Consider the following 17,402-nt stretch of genomic DNA (forward strand, 5'->3'; position numbering starts at 1 on the left):
AGCTGTTCAAGCTTGAAGGCAGTCCCAATTTGGTGCCATGCCGATCAGATCTGCTGTTTTATGCTGCACTGCATCCAGTTGTGTGGCCAACTTACCGCCATCCTTGGTAGCTTCCTCGGTCAACGAACGATTCAAATTCGATTTCCGTTTGGCCGACTTGTCGCGATCTCCCAAACGACGTGGTGATACCTCAGGCTAAAGAATAAGAAATTTAAATTAATATTTTAGAGTAGTAAATAAATTAAAAATGGAAAACCACAAAAAAAGGACAAAGCCATCAAATAAAATAATATTAATTGAATAATTGTTTTGACATAAACTTAATACTCTTCCATTTTTTTCGAGGCATATGTATGTATGAGTACGTACTTTAAGGTTTTTAAATATTTTTAAAATGTATGACTTTAATAAAACTGTATTAAGTTTTATGTTTATGTTTTTAATGTTTTTTTCAATATCTGTTTCTAATTTATATGCTAGGTAAATGTGAAAAGCTCGTTTACAAAATTAGTTTAAATGAAAAAGCAATAAAATAACTCTAGTTCCACCTTCTGTTGTGGTTTAGTTTAATTACTCTTCATGTTATCCTCACCGTTCTTTTGTGCTTTTGCACGGGACTCAGTTGCAGGTTGGCCAAGTGGTCACGTCGTCCATTCTCCGCATTTTCCGTGCTCATTGTGGACGTACGTGGTCGCATCCGGAGCGTGCATTCGGCGGTGGCCTTGGGCGGACTCATTGCTCCGCCCGTGAAGTGCAATTCGCTGAGATTCTGCTTCATGGAGATGCCGGAGCCCACGGCCACCAGAGGTTGGCGTCTTTGGGTGGGCGGTGTGTCCACCGGTTGGGAGGCAGATCTCGCAGGGATTCTGCTCGGATTGGCTGAAGCAGCTGGCTCCGAGGTGCAACCACTGGCACCTGGCGACTTGGGCGATAGTTCCGAGCTGCTGAGCCGACGATGGGTCAGTGCTCCTCCGTTGCTGGATGATCTCGGCGATACGGGTGAACTGTATCGCTGGCGCTGCTCCTCTTCCTTCTTTTTATCTGCGGGTGCGGTTGGAAATGGGAAAAACATACACGATATTGAGGATGATGAAATGCGGGCGTGATGACACAGAGAAAAAAATACAATCAAACTATTCTAATATCTTTACAAATCAAAAAAATGTATTCAAAAATAATGTAGACTTGGTAGAGTATACATAAGTGTTAGTTCTTTTTTTTAACATTTTGATAATAAAAAAATATTAATACATTCCATTAATATAACCATTTTTTCTTAAAGTTTAATTTCGAATGTTGGTGGTTTAGAAGAAAGTACTTTAGTGTGCTTTAACTACATACAAAATAAATCTCTTTTTAATAAGAAAAATTTTGATATTTTTGTTGGTTTTAGTGACCTTGTATTTTAAACTATAGTTTATGTGATAACGTAATGTCTTTATAAATGTCAATCCTTTATAAACAAAAACTATAATTTCTTTAAGTTTACTTACTGGAAATAATATTTAATAATAATAATTAAATCTTATTTTAATAGAACAATCAATTTATCCATTTTGGTATTTTTTAAAAACAATTAATCAAAATCTTTAAGTTATTATAATCTTTTTTTGTGTGTTTGACAGATTTCTCTCTGTGTTCCGATACAACATAAATGCACACAAAACAAACTACATTTGGTTACAGGCTATGGGGTTATGGATTTGGAAAGATGTGATGTGAAAACCTGATGACCTCCACCAAATTCAGGGATAAAGATGGGGCAAAGGGGGAAACTCACCAAGCGCGGCGGCGCGAAGGCGACTTGCCTTAGTGGTGCGAACCGCTGGCGAGGATTGGGGCGAGGTGGTCGAGGAGGAGCAGCTGCCGCCGCCACTGAGGAGCGGACTGGCAATGGCCTGCGGAGGAGCAATGGTGGACTGGTGGCTGCCAAGATGCAGCGGTGATAGGGGATTCTTGCGACGCTTATTTGGCGAACCAGCAGCAGATGTTGCTGCCGTGCCGGTGGATGCAGTTGCTGCTGTTGCTGTTGCTGCTGCTGCTGCTGCAGATGTGACTGTCTTAATCGCAATTAACGGCGCTTTGTTGGCATTAGCTAGGGGCGGCATGGGAGTGTCGTGTTGCTGTTGTTTAGTATTGTTGTTGCACGTGCTGTTGTTGCTGTTGCGATTGTTGTGGTTGCTGCTGCTGCTGCTGTGGCTGTAGGTGCAATTAATACTGCATTTGCCAGCTTTTCCTCGACTTTGGCTGTTCGCTGTGGCTGTTGTGTTGCATTTTGATGTTTTGTGTTTTTTTTTTTTTATATTTTTTAAGAGGGTAAAATGCGTGAAGTTTGTTGTTTTAGTAAGACATTAAAGCTTATAATTGCTGCTTGTTGTGGTTGCTGCTGCTTTTGCTGTTGTTGTTATTTTTGTGTGTGCGTGAATGGTTTGAGATTGCATAATGCAAATATGGGTGTCTGCGAGAAAAACTCAACTTAACTCAACTTCACTCTAATAGCTAGCTGGCAAAGATTGATTGGTGTGGTGACAACAAACACAAAATAGTTGCGAAAGTCTCGTTTGTGACAAAAGAAAAGCATTAAGCCCAAAACGAAAGTTTTCCAGTCGATCTCGGGTCATTAGGTCTCTATTTAACGATGATGTATTCGCTTTGTCAACATTATTGGACATTAAACTGACAAAGTCAGCGATTAGGTTATCGTTCAACGATTAGATTTTGCTCACAAATAAACCAGAATTTATGACTCGCTGAAGGAGTAAATATGGGAACTATGACTAATATGCGAGATATTTTTATAAATAGGAGAAATATCCTTAATATTTATTCAGTTTTTAAAAATAAAATTAAAAATTAACAATTTGGAACAATATGGAAATATAATAGTTAGCAAATCATTGTGAATAAAAATAGGTATTATTATCTGATTGGATTTTTAAAAGAAAATATTAACTGTAACATTTAATTTAAATATAAATTTAAAAAATAATAGCAAGCTTTTAATTTTAAACTTAAATTTTGTTTAGACGATTTAAGAAATAGTTTTAAATGAAGCATACATCTCAAAGAGAAATCTTTCTAAGATTGCTAAGCATACTTTTATCTGGATTATTGAAAGATTAAATCACTGGAAAATGGTTTTTGGTACCTAGTTTTGGCTTATGTTAATTAGGAAAATATCTGAATATTTCAAAGTTAATATTAGAAATAGCTAGCAAATCCTCAACTATAAAAATACTTCTTTTTCAGAGTTCCGAAAATAATTTTACATGAATCATCGATGAATAACAAAGAGGAACCTTTGGATTTTTCAAAGATTCTGCAACGTAAATAACTTAAAAATCCCTTTAATCCATCTCAACCTTGTTTGTTGCCACCTAAAGTTGTGGCTTATGTAAAACTCAGGCAATTTCATAATCCACACAGAAGACGGGGCGAAAGAAATGGGCGAAAAAACACATTTTTTCGGCAAATCATCTGCCAGCATCTCCGGGAATCCGGAATCCGCCCGTTCATTGCCTTTTGCCGTCTGTCAAAGATCAGTGAACGCTCTAAGCATTTTTCGGGGCGATCGTTGGCCCTCTAGACAAGCGGACAAAAAACCAAATTAATTCCACATAAAGTGAAGCGAAAATTGCCAAATTGGTAAATATTGAAATCAATACGCGAGCAGTGGGAAAACAAAGAGGGAAAAACAATTGAAGCGAAATCGATACGGCAGATCGATCGTCATCATCATCATACTACAGTTGTTTATTGGTTTTTTGGCAGCTGCTCAGCTCAGAGTTCTGTGTGGCCACACCAAAAATGCCTATTAAATCTTTCCGATTAAACGGAAACTTACCAATAACCATGTGATATGCAGATCTATGTCAACAATCTTTCGGGGTAGACTTTCTCAAAAACCCCGAAGACCGTTATGAGAAAGATACAGAGGAGACTGTCAAAATTTTTTATGAAACCCTTGTCCAACAACCATTGATAATAACAAACCCGATTCCGATCCATTCATTGATAAATAAAATAAAAATTGGGCACAGCACAGCTCTCGTCGAAGACCCGGGTTTTGGGTTGGTATCTATTAGCAATTTTATGGCATCTTTCATTTGCCTAAGTTGCGTGAAGTCTGGGCCTCATCGATTTTTATTAAAATGACAAACAATTTTATTCATTTATACACAAGAGTTTTGCGAAAAAAATTAAATCTATGAGGAAACTCTGAAATCATATTGCCAATAAAAATTGCGCAAATTATCTTATATAACTGTTAGACTGATAGAGTTTTCTGACATTAGAGAAACCTCGCCAGTCAAAACATTTTGGAATTGATTCGACTTGAAGCCAGTGAGTTGTTGCTCAATTGCAATTTGATTTAAATGTTTTGGCCGAAGGTCTCGAATGAGCCAAATTAACATTTGTCTAGAAAACGTTTTTCGGTTTTCAGTTTTCGCTTGATTGGCAAGCCGACAAAAATCTAATTTAGTTTAAATTGCTTTTAAGTGTGCAAAAGAAACGAAGAAACGAAACGTAACGAAACGAACTCGCCTCTTCCGATGATGGAGTTTGGTTTTATTTCTCGGCTAATTTGCAGAAAACGTTGACAGGCCCACGGTTCAGGGCTAAATCGGCATGGGGCGGGCTAATTACCGAACTTTGGTTGGGAAAGTTTAACCCAAGAATTAATGAATTTGTAATGTTCGCAAAAAGAGGGGGAAGGTAATGTATGAGATCAGAAAACGATCAAGAGAAATAGCAATGATTGGGGAAAATAATTGGTAAAGATGTTGTATGGTTTTCCTGACTGAAATAATATAACTCAGATCAATAAGATATCGAAAAAGGACTTTAAAACAATACCTCGAAATCAGGGGTTTATAAATGTAAATGTATGATTTGGTGGTTTAGGAAATGCATCATTAATCAATCGTCACAAAATGTGATGGTCTGTAAATATCACCATTACATGATCATTAAAAAAAAGGGTTGAACTGGTACTACATTTGATGAAATTTTAAAGTGCCATAAAATAGATCCAACGCTTGGAATAATTTAATGATCTACTGAACTGTAAAATTGATCTATGCTTTAAAAATAATTAAAATGAGATTAGCCTATAATAACATATAATTGTTTGTCTATAGTTGTAACTGATATTGATGTCTAGCCGTTTACCGATTAATGGTAAATAAAAATGCTATTTGTAATGATAATAAGGGGATGAGGGTAAATGATCAAATATATGAAGAATTAAAATCGGGGGATAACTCTCTTCTCTTAATGCCAAACATTCTATTGTTAAGGCCATACATACGTTTAAATAAATCAAGGATATTAATATATCAAGTAGATGATGGTAAAATGCCATGGTTAGGTATAATAAGAGGGCTTATATAAAGGTTTTCTCTGCTATTGAATGAAATTTCAACCGGATGAAAGAAGATTGCTGGAAACAAGGGTTTAAAGGGTTCTCACAGATAAACTGAGAGTTTGTAAGGTTCCTTGAATGGGAATTTAAGGTACGACAGGCAAAGGATCAGTAAGCAGGCTAGCTATGACGAACATTTTATAACTACAAAAACGCTCAAGGACGAACTGGAAGTGGAACTCGAAACACAGGCAGGCAACACAGACGAGACGTCACAGAAGCAACAAACAAACAACCAAACAAACAAACAGAGGTAAAGGACTCAAAGACTCACCTGAAATGGCAGATGCAGTGGGGCAGGATTCTTCTGGCGGCTGTTGCTTGTCGATGGTTAGAGCCTTAGGAACTTCAACTGGAGGAGGATGTCGCTGCTGGTCGTGGGTCATCACAGTGGTGGCTGCCGTCTCATAAGCGGAGCTATTGCCATTGGCCGAGGAGGATGGGGGATCACCAGGTGGTCGATTCCTTCTCCGACTGGGCGACGGTGAACTGGAGCTGGAGGAGTCGTCCCGCCCACTATGATGCAATTTTGGCGGCGGCGGAGAGTGTCCGGCGGAACTTTGGCGACTGGCAGAGCGCGTGGTGCGCGTTATGAATCTGCGAAGGCGTTTTTTAGATTACTTTATTTATTTTGTTCACTTCTTCTATGGGGGGATTTGCCATAAGCAGTATTTAGTTAATTTAGATATTTACACGGAAATAAACACGCGATGAGGAGGTAGAACACACACCAAAACAAAACGGGAAACGAGATCCAAGATCCGTCAGATAGAAAGATACAAAGATACAACTCGATGCGAGAGTTCCGCTAAATGCGGCACGGCTAGACGGCAGCAAACACGCTCGGCAACTGCCGGCGGTTCGTTCAGCAAACACAGTGGAAACCCACGGAGCGGCTTTTTTTTTTGTTGGTTTTTTGGGTTTTGACGCTTGGTATCTTGCAGATACACACAGCCCAAAAACAGCAACAAAGTCACTCCGACGTACAACGAAAAATCACTCAAAAAGCGAAAAAGAGAGCGCCGACCAAATTCGCACATTTACGCCAGGTAGCAAGCAGCGGTATTCGTCAGATACGAGATACAAGATACAAGATACAAACCTCGGCCGTCAAAGAACACAAAGCGTAACAAGTCTGTTATTGTTATGAATTGGTGTGACTATTGCACGCATGCGCAGCAGCACCAGGCACTCTACTCCATATGCGCAGGTAGCTCTAAAAGTATCTCAAGCAAAAGTATCTCAAAGTCTGCTCCATGTAAATGATATATACACTTCCTCATCCCGCTGACAATGCACATCTTTTGCCCATACAAAGATCTGTTTAGCGAGCGAGTGAAGAATTTTGCAGCTTGTCGCAGACATTCAATCAAGCGCAAGACTTCGTCTAGCTGTTCGTTTCGTCTACACAAAGAAAAAATACATCGATGATGATTACTGAATCCAATTTGTTTTCTCAAAATTTCGCATCGCAAAAACATTTAATTGTCAATGATCTCAAATTTTAGACAATTTTTCTCTAAGGCAGTTGCAATAAAATATAATAATCATCAACTTAATAAGCTCTATTGTTATATTAAAATAGATTTTATAATTTAAGTTCATATCAACCTTCTTTTTTTCCTGTGTGTATCTGTGTGTTTTTCTGTTTCTTTTTTCCCCAGGTAGACAGTCTGCACATTTAAATGTCGCGACGCATCAATGTCACTTCTTTTGCTTTGTGTACTTTATGATGTCTCGTGCCTGGCAATCATATGGACACAAAGACACAATATCTTACAGCCCGTCCTTGTTTAGAGGTAGGGCATGATCATATCGATCGTCAACACACCGAAAATTTTCACGGGGGAGTGATATTCTAGTCTCCAGAAAATAGGTTAGCGGATTAACCCAAAAGAAAACAATGTGTCTGACCTTTGGAAAATATTTTGATGAGAAGAACCTCAGATAATTGAAAAGGAAAACGGATATTCCTATTTATAAATATGGTTTTAGGAGTTAAAGAGATTTACTTAGCAATTTAAAGACTAGACAGTTTTGTCAGTAAGCCAAATGACTCGTATAGTTATTAAAAGATTATTTCAGATGGCTTAAGTTGTTTATATTATTTTAAAATAAAAATAGTAAATATGAAATTGAACTGTCTGGACATTTTAAATGGTTTTGTGAGTTTACTTTAATACTCTTTGTCAGTAAAATATTAACAGAGAAATAAAGAAGTCGATTTCAATGGAATTACAAACAAAACTGGGCTGAATATAATTGTTTTTAGATTTTGTTATAGTAATTCAACCTTTAGGTTAGACTTCCTAGAAACCCATTTTCAAGGGTATCCCCCGGTTCTTCAGTGGACTGCCTTCAATCTTAACTTTGATCATCATTATGATCATCATCTTTTCACTGCTTTTAGTTTGATATTCTTGATGGTTGACGACTTTGCCCGTCCGTCAAATGGAAATTTCCATAAATTGTATAAATTGCTAGTGACACATATGACGTAGTATCTGCGCTATTGGATGTCCGAGAACTTTCCAACCCGTTGGGGAAAAACTCGGCGAAAAAAAGTGATAACAACCAGTTTTGGGGAGGCGGTTTTTTTTTTTGGGTTTCTTCACGTTTTTTTTTGGCTACAGCTGCGATGAAAGCGAAACCAGGACTAGACTATTGACGATCTGGGCCAGGCTAACTGGCTAACTGGCCAATACTGGCTGGCCATTAAATGGATACCCAAGCAGGCGCAGCAGGTGATCGGATGACGGTGTTGACACCACAAAAAACGGGGCCTCAGCCGCAGTTAAATTCCACTCTTAATTGCCATGCATTCAAATTTTTTCCTCTTCAAGATTCTACATTGAATGAATTTTTAGAAAATTGTCTCGAAGAGCCAAACTTCGATTTCCCACTCTTCATTTCTTTTATGCTGTGGCGGCTGTTTGTTTTTTTAAGAGGCATTTTTGTAGCGAAAGCATATTGGAAAAACTTGTCGCTAGAGATTCGGGTTTGGCTGTGAAACAGGTGCTTTCTACGCCGGATTTCTTTTGGGAGAAGAAGAAGGAGGAGGTTGAGGTTGGGGGTCATTTCTTTTGGAGACAAGCAACCACATTCGCTTTGATATATCACATTATAATTGATGGAACTGAAGACCGGCTGCCTCGGCGAATTGCGCTCTCCACGCATTGATGCGATTGCCGAAGATGTCGCCGCTGCGATACGATCCCAAAACCCAAGAGCCAAGACTATTTCCAATCCCAACCCCAAAACAATGGACCACGTAACACCCGACAGAGGGGGAGGGGGGAGGAAAAATAAAAAGGCGAACAATACATGGATTTCGTTTGTTAACAAGCCCCCTGCCTCTGTGAATCTCGATTTGTTTGGGGGCCCGGCTTAAAGACAGCCGCCAAAGTCGCATTGTATAACACGACGTCGAACAATATGGGTGAAGATAGCATAAAAATATATGTACATATATATATATAAAGCATATGAGGAGCCCCTCTTTACTACAAGAAAAAGGTGGTTCACAATACATGCAATTTGTTTTGATTGTGCACCAAGGATTATGTCGAGGGAACAGCCTTAAAACGGATTAGGCCCACAGAAATGGAGAGAGTTTAACTACGTTGCAAGATGCAGCTTTAATGTGTCCATAAAATCAGATATGCTACACACAACCAAAATCGCATTATATTTGCTGGTTAATCAGGCACAACTTCCGAGAACAAAACGCTTTCACCCTCAACGGTAATCAGCTTGATGACACCTGAGTAATTCCAATCAAAGCACACACACTCACAGTGGTGGTCAACAAAATAGCACCTGAACAAAATAAACTATTGAAGCTACTTATTTAAATATGTGATTATGGCTTAGGATGGTCCTCAATTTTGGTTGTCAATTCTTACTTTTTAATATAATTTAAATTGGAAACTTTTTAAAACCTAATTTTTTTATCTTTTTAATTTTTTTTTTACAGCACTTTAACATTACTTCAAGTTACTTAAATCATCTATTATTTTAAAAATGTAAAAATAATTCCATAATCAGAATAAAAAATTCTGTATGTTTGGGTGGTAACATTAATTTAATTAGTGTTAAAATAAAGTAAAATATTCAATTCTAGTAAGCTACTTTTTTTAACATAATTAAAGTTAATTAGGCCGGTATTTAAGTTGTTAACTTTTTATTTTTAATTAAATTTAAATCATAAGAAACTGTTTTAAAAACATTAAAAACTAATTCTTTTTATAAAATTCAACATGAGCTTGGTTTTTCTTTACCTATTAACTTATAAATTACTAATCTGTTCAATTTTTTTCCTAAAAAATATTGAAGTGCTGCTTTTAATATTACTACTATATTTATATTCAGTGTTTCTACTTGATTGACCGCCACTGTGCATCGAAGCGTAATTAAGCAGCTTGAAATAGCAACATATGGGGGTTAGTGGGGCGCCCAGCACCTGGCTGAAACCAGGACAAGCCATCCTTGGCTAACGACAGGCAAAAAGAAGCTAATTATGCGCGTAATTGCTCCCGTAACAGATAGATTAACATCTAGGGGATGGGTGAAAGGATTTTAAAGGGAGGTGGACACCATGCGGGGATGGGTTCTATCCGGCTTACCTGCGCGCATTGGTGGCCTGATGATGATGAGACTTGGGTTCTACTGGCAATGATTGATGTGCATGCTCGAGATGATCGGGTGGTTGTTCTTGGTGGTCTGCTTCGGGATCTGAATAGTGGTGTTGGTGGTGGTGATGGTGGTGGCCATTTTCCCCATTCACTAGCTGCGTTCCCGAGCTGAGCTCTCGGCTCCAGCGCTCCAAAGTGTCGTAGACATCACCCTGATCAAATTGGGTGGTACTATCGCAGTCTTCGATATCCAAATCCTGATCGTACAGGGTATTCACAATGGCAGATAGTGGTATTTTGGGTGGTTCCACGAACAAACGCTCTGTGTTCACGGGTTCGCCAGCATCGTAGTTCTGGACACTTTGCGATGCAGATGATATGCTACGCGATGAGGGTTCCAAACTCTTAGCCAGTCGAAGATTCAGTCGATGGGAGGTGGCTGGTGAGAGGTCATGCGAGGCGGCTGCGGCTGCTGCTGCTGCTGCTGCTGCTGCTGCTGCTGCTGCTGCTCCTCCATCTTCCGGTGGCAGTGAAGTGGCCTTGGCACTCAAATTGGTGACCTTGCGACTGGAGTGCAGCGCTCGCAGTGATCCCTCATCATCATCGGTGCCGCTGCTGCTGCTGTTGCTGCTGCCCGCGGGCAACTCCTTGGTTGCTCCTGTCACAAGATGATTTTGCTGCTTGGGATTGCTGCCAGTGCCGCCCGAATTGCCGCCGCTCATCGGGGGATTGAGGTAGTGATGGTGGAGGGGCCAAAAGGTCGCCAGCTTGTCGGTTGTTGGCAGCTTAGGTTGCTGCTGATCCTTCAGATCCCTTTGATCCTTGAGCTCCTCGTTGCTGCTGCTGCTGCTGTTCTCCAGATTCTTCTCCTTGCATATTATGTCGTAGAGAGCGCTGATGGGTCGCGATTCACTGCGCACGCGCACCGCTCTTTTGGAACGACTCTGGAAACGCTGCTTGTGCCGGCTATTCCGACCGGATACGGATACGGATCCAGATCCGCTGGGATTCACTACGGGTGTTGATGGTGGACTAGCCTGTTCTACAGGTGGGTTACAACTACTACTGATGGTGGTGGTGGTGCTGGTAGATGTGATGGGGGAGTGACTAACACCTTCTCGGCTGTTCGTATTCAGTTCACCTTTGGTAGGGCTCACAGATCCCTGAGAGTATCTGAAGTAGCGTCCCTCGCTGCCGGTTCTCAGCTGATTCGGATTCGGATTGGGATTCCGACGTAGCAATCTTGTGTGATTGTCGCTGGACGCAGAGTCGCCACGAAAAAATGTTCCCCTAGACTGAAGATGGGTATTACTTATGGGCAAAGGTGGATCCTTGGTGGCCGTGGAGCTCTTGGGAAACGAACGCTGCTCCACCAACTGTGTACTTGGTGTGCTATAAACACTGCGATAATTCTCATTCAAGGCCCCCACATCCGATGCATTCGGGGTGTGTATTTTCAGCTGAAGATCCGTGTAATAAGCCGGCGTGGTGTGGTGATGAAAGTGCGGATGCTGGCCACGATAACCACTCTTCTGAGAACTGGAATCCTCCGAATTGGTGGTCGTCTGCTGTTTTGGTTGTTTCTGTGTTTGCAGTTTCTGTGACTCAGTTGGCTGGCAGCTAGCTTTTTTGGCAGTGGCAGGTGCTGTGGATAAGTCACTTGAGGCCGCAATGGTTTCTGCAAACGGAAGAGAAAAAAAAGAACCATAAGTAAGAGCGGGCTTAACGAAAAGTAATGTTAACTGGTTTCCCCTAATGGGGTTTCCGTTTAATGCAGCTAGATGTCCCCTCAACTGGGAGTTATTACACTTGGCAAAAGCAAAAAATTAAAAATATTTAACTTATACTAAAGGTATATTTCATTACGTTGAAGAGGGAATGGTTTTTGAAAAAGGCCAAACCCAAAACCGACGAGCTTTAGCCGGCAATTCAAAGTACCCTAAGGACGTAACTTCTTCAGCCCATGGATTTTGAACAATCCACTTATTTACCTATGCTACTCTACAATATTGTGTACATATGTTCTATTCAATATATTTAATTTCAGAAAGCATTTAGTTACTTAATACTTTTTGAAATGTATAATTACAAAATATTTTTTAATTGAAAATATCTTGTATATTAACTTTTTTTCCAAGTGCACTGTGCTTCCCTCTTTCACCTCGTGTGTTTGCTTTTCTAATTCACTTTTACCGCACCGCACTTGGCGCGTAAAAAAAGCAAATCTTGGCAGCAATTAAATTGCACCTGAGCACTCGGATTAATATATTGCATGCTCTACAGCCTTCCCAAAACGCCCCTTCATCTTGGGTAGCCCCTAAGAACCCCTCCCACTAAACACCCACAACCATGTCAAGGTGAGGTGAGGGTTGCCTGCTTTTTATAGCCAAGCATCTGCTGCTCTGGCAATGAGTGCAGTTTTTCGTGGGCTTCGTACTTTTGGCAGTGACTGTTAATGTAAATGCAAATCTCATTTGACAACTGCCAAGGCATAAGCGATTAGTTATGCTCTCTGTGCGGCGGGGGAAAATAAGGAAGTACACACACGAGGGCCTAATTAATCTTATATATGAGGGAACTCAAACGAAAAATCTCGAATTTTGTTACAGAAAGTAATGCAATTTGATTATTTTGTTCGACAGCTGCTGCGCACATTTCAAAAGCCAAGAGCCGAAATGGAATTTCACGAATGTGCACAAATAAAATACAAGACTACTTTTTTGGCCAAATGTTGAGCAAATGTAAGAGCTCAGCGAATTTTTGGTGTCTAATTTATTATGACAGGCAGTCAAAATGAAAAAAATATTATACAAATACAATTAACAGACAAATAAGAAAGAGATGGAGCGAGTGGGAAGTGATCTTTGAGATATTTGTCCAGCAATTACGAATGCCCAGTGAAATTCAAATATTGAAACAGTTAGCACATCTCGAGAGGGCAAATAGAAATAAAGCCGCAACCGCATATCTTATCAGAAGACGAGAGCAAACAGCCACAAAGCAAAACTCAATTTGTAGATCGCGAAAAATATAAAAAAATTAGGTTTTGAGGTAGGAAAAACATGGCTTGCAATTAAGTAATCATTGCAAAAATATTAATTTAATGAGGTAGAAAATATTTTAATAGCGAATGATGTATTGAATCTAAGCCACAAATATATCACTTATATATTGAAATTCCAAAAAATAGTAAAACGGAATTAATATCTGTTTTTATTGAGCTTTCAATTGTTATTCATTTAAAGCCTTTTTAAAATATTTTTTAAACACGTATAATCAACACACAGTTAAGATTCTACTTTAAGTGAGTGTCAATTTTTCTGAAACAACTAAAAATTTGTAATTCAATAAATTGAAAAAAGCAGTCAAGTGTGGGCGAGAATTTGTCATAGTTTAAACGTTATAAACCGTACCCTTCCCTTTCCCTCCCAATGGTCCCTCACCAATTCCAATCAGCGGTTAAAGGGCTTGTTAAACCCCCTACAGCCTCTTTTTGGGGTCACAACATCCCACGCTCAATTAAGAATTAACAATAACAATATGTTGCCAAGCGCCAATCCCCTGTTCTCAACATATTGTTCTTTTCTTTTTTTTTGGGTTCTCTTAATTGATTGAAATGTGTTTTCTGCTTCTTTTTTTGTCGTAAATACATTTTTGTCTAAATTCTTTTGAACAAAATCGCATGGGACTTTTCGCTGCCTCTATTTTTTATTACCTGAGAAACTTTTCTGGGCCAAGTCAAGTGCAAAGAATACATTATAATTGGCAATTGTATGGCAAACCGTATAAAGACAACAAATCTGGTGGGAGGTGCGCACGTGTTTTGCAATTTTCAAGGAATCGCAAATGTCATGCGGCATATAGTAAACTGAATCGAAAGCTTTCATTACAATCTAATGAAAATGTTGACACGATGTTTGATACAAACAAATGTTGAGTTTATGGGAAAAATATAAACTTTTTTCCCTGCCTGTAGGACAAAGAATCTGAGTACAAGAATATTGAACTCAAAAGGTAAACACAAGACTTTTGCACACACCTCTCGCTAACTTATCGCTACCCAATTTCCTTTCCGGAAAAAACAAAAATAATTGAAAGCAAATATTCGCTTGGGGATTTTGTTTTGCCAACACGATATATTTAAAAATAACAAAACGAAAATTGCATTCAGGATGACAATGGCCCAGAGAGTTGAATGTACACAGAAGCCTTATAAAGTCTTCTCGCTTATGGAAAATGTATCAAACGTGTGCTAAAAACATTTTGTATTCACCCAACAAAATATAATATTTCTGAATGCATTTACGCAATGGCTAAATCTGGTCATAAACAAATTGAAAATGAAAATCTTGCTAAAGGCAAGTTGCCAGCGTGGGATTCTCCAACGTATATGAATGGGTTGCATGCCAAAATCCAAATTCAAACCAGAAAAATAAATAAACCAAGTCGCTTGGCACGTTGCCTTATGGGCTATACCACAAAAAACTACGATTTGCAAACAGCTTTGGCGCAAAGATAGCCATACAGCGAAACTTTAACTTAAGCTAATTATTGGGAGTAAAAACAGCTGGGAGTTCGAGTTCGTGTTAACAAAATGCTTCCAGGGACAATAACAATTACAGCACATGAGCAATAACAACAAAAGTGCTGTCAACGTTTTTGCGGCTTCGTTGCGTTGAATTACCAAACGCTTCTGTGTGTGGCAGCCACCTAGCCAACTGATTGATCGATTGGCTCTTGTCTTCTTGCTTCTTACGTCTTGTGCCGCAGTGCCAGGTTGCATAATTAATAAGGGGAGAGGGCACACGAGCACGGGCTCGGGCTTAAACTTGCTGCAAAAATATCATATTGTCAAGGCAATCCCAGTCGGTGGCAGAGCAGAAAAAAACGTGCACTTAGCGAAAACTTGGCTTAAGAGCAAAGCCTTTAAATAAAAGATGTATAATATAAACTTTTTTAATTTGAACGAACGTTTTTTCCCTTAAATGAGCTGTGAAATCACAAAGTTTCAATAAGTTTCTGTGGAGATCACTATGATATAAGATATACCCTTTTCCTTTGAAAACAACTTCAAATCTCCTTATTCAAACTGTATTATAAACTTTTAAAAAATTATTTTTTTAAAAAAATGAAGCTCCTCTTAGCCATTTATCAACCAGACGGCACCCAAATAATTATTGGCATACTTTTAGGCACCTTAATGGGTGATTTTACTCTTGAGATTTCTGTGGCTTTTGAAAATTCTTTTTTCAATTTTGAAACACCATTTTAATAAAGTTATTACAAAATTGTACAAGTTCTACTATTATTAATTGTCTTTTCTTATAGTAAAAGTGAATCTAAAAATGCAATATAATTTCAGCTCAGTTTTTCTTAAATTCAACAGGCATTTTAAGTAAAAGCTATATTTTTTTGGTAAATGTACACAGAAAAGCCAACCAATGCCTATAAATAAGTATATGTGGCTGCAAGAAAAAAAAAGTACAAAAAAGGCAGAAGTTGAATCAATATTGAGGAAAAAACTGCATTTTACAAAAGTGGCTGCCCGTCTCGCTGTTTACATTTTACAGTTTGCAGTTTGCTGTTTGCCACAGAGGCAGCAAAATGTTGCAACGTTGTTTGGGATTATTTTTAAATGCAAGGGCAAACTGCCCACGACGAAGAAGAATTCAACTTCTTGCCCCCGCCGCACTGCCTTACTTTTTTATGCAATAAACACACATTTAATTATCAACAGGCAAGCCAGAAAACCTCTTATCGACATCGGTCATAAAGTGGCCCCGAGTTCTTTTTGATGGGCTTCTGAGGAGAGAATCTTGGGAAACTTTTGACGAGTGCAGCAGCATTAAATTGTGTAATTTCATGTTTGGCAATCAAAAGCAGTTAAAAGAACGCCGGGGAAGCCGTTGATGGATGTGGATATGTGTGTGGGAGCCTGGCAGGAAATTGGGTTAAATAAAGTTCTTGAACGTGGGATGAGTGGGAGTGGATATTAAGCCAAGGGATTCGCTTCTAGAAGGTCTTCATTATACGAGTGACCTTCAATTAAGCTTGAGTCAACTCATTTTCTCAGCTTGGTAATCGAAAACCTTAGGTTTTTTTTAAGCTTTTATATGCTTATGAAAAGTATTTTATGTCATTTCTTACTTGATGTTTTTATTTGCCATGTATCGCACTCTAAATGAGTAACTTGATAACTGATTATTATCGAATAGCTATATTTAGATCATTTAATGATGCTTAATTCATCATTTTATGATATTTAGCTATATATCAACAAACAAACGATAAACAAGCAATGCTAACATTTTATTACCACTGAATATAACCTTTATATAATATATATAAGGATACAAGAAATAAATTTCCTGCAAATATTTACTTTACAAATGCAAACAAATGATGATTAATGTTCCTGAACGACTCATAAAGTTGTAATCAAACACATTACAGACAATTGTCAATCTACCAACCAAATCGGATCAAGTTTAAGACTCATAGTAAATCATTTAAGGCAAATCACCCCAGATACAAATTAATTCCCCCAAATTTAAATACTTTATTGATTGCCATCGGCATAAATCGACTTGGCCAAAGAATATACATCGTTTATTCTATTCCTTTGATTGGATAACAGGTCGTATATACAAATGACCTCTGATTGGAGCAACTTTATAAGCAGGTTCGAGACCCCTCTCCTTAGCACTTAAGCCCTTTACAATCAAATAAAATGGCCATACATCAAGACTTACAGAGGGAAAGAGAGAAATATGTAAAAACAATCGAAATAAATAAAATAGAGGCAACAATCATGAGTAAAACAAAGGAACACACCGCACACACCATAGACAAATGACACAATCTTTCTGGGTCCGGGTTCGGTTAACTTGTCTGGCTTTATCACAAACTTTGTAAAAAACTACAGACAATAAAGGGGTTGGGGCAGTTGAAAAAAAATAAAGAAAGACAATACTCCAGCAACAATTTGTTGGTATACAATGGCAATACAAATCATTAACAGTTATTAAACAATAATCCAGTGGAAAAAATGTGTATTTTCATAGGAAATAACCGAGATAGCTGGACAACTGTTTGGCTGGTCGACGCCAGCGTTTAAAAATAACATATTGGAATGAAAATTGATTCTTTCGGGGCAGAGTCTAAAAACTGGCAAAGCTAGCAGGGCACTGAGAAAATAAAATCATGTAAAAGCCAAATTTTTAAGAAACTAACAAGTATTTTGATTATTTATTTTCAAAGTGAAAAGCTGTTTCTTGTAAATTTAAAGTTAACATTTATTTCATGGTTATTTAAATGTTAATATATTTTTATCAATTTTATTG

General features: G+C 38.5%; 1 protein-coding gene across 12 annotated transcripts in view; it reads right to left on the reverse strand.

Annotated features, from left to right (window-relative positions):
• LOC108145646 (supervillin) overlaps window positions 1–17,402 on the reverse strand; it is a 123,999-nt gene that overhangs the window by 56,697 nt on the left and 49,900 nt on the right. For 7 of the 12 annotated variants that reach the window (XM_017271182.2, XM_017271183.2, XM_017271185.2 and 4 more), the window contains 5 exons: window positions 10,051–11,737; window positions 5,700–6,022; window positions 1,781–2,260; window positions 593–1,041; window positions 96–195 (listed from right to left, as the gene is read on the reverse strand). In XM_017271182.2, coding sequence (XP_017126671.1) covers window positions 96–195; window positions 593–1,041; window positions 1,781–2,260; window positions 5,700–6,022; window positions 10,051–11,737 — 3,039 coding nt within the window. The remainder of the gene's footprint in view (window positions 1–95; window positions 196–592; window positions 1,042–1,780; window positions 2,261–5,699; window positions 6,023–10,050; window positions 11,738–17,402) is intronic. The other 5 variants (XM_017271184.2, XM_017271193.2, XM_041708083.1 and 2 more) reach the window with 2 other exon arrangements.

The sequence above is a fragment of the Drosophila elegans genome, unplaced genomic scaffold (assembly GCF_018152505.1).
Source record: "Drosophila elegans isolate 14027-0461.03 unplaced genomic scaffold, ASM1815250v1 contig_208, whole genome shotgun sequence".
In the NCBI taxonomy this organism is placed as follows: domain Eukaryota; kingdom Metazoa; phylum Arthropoda; class Insecta; order Diptera; family Drosophilidae; genus Drosophila; species Drosophila elegans.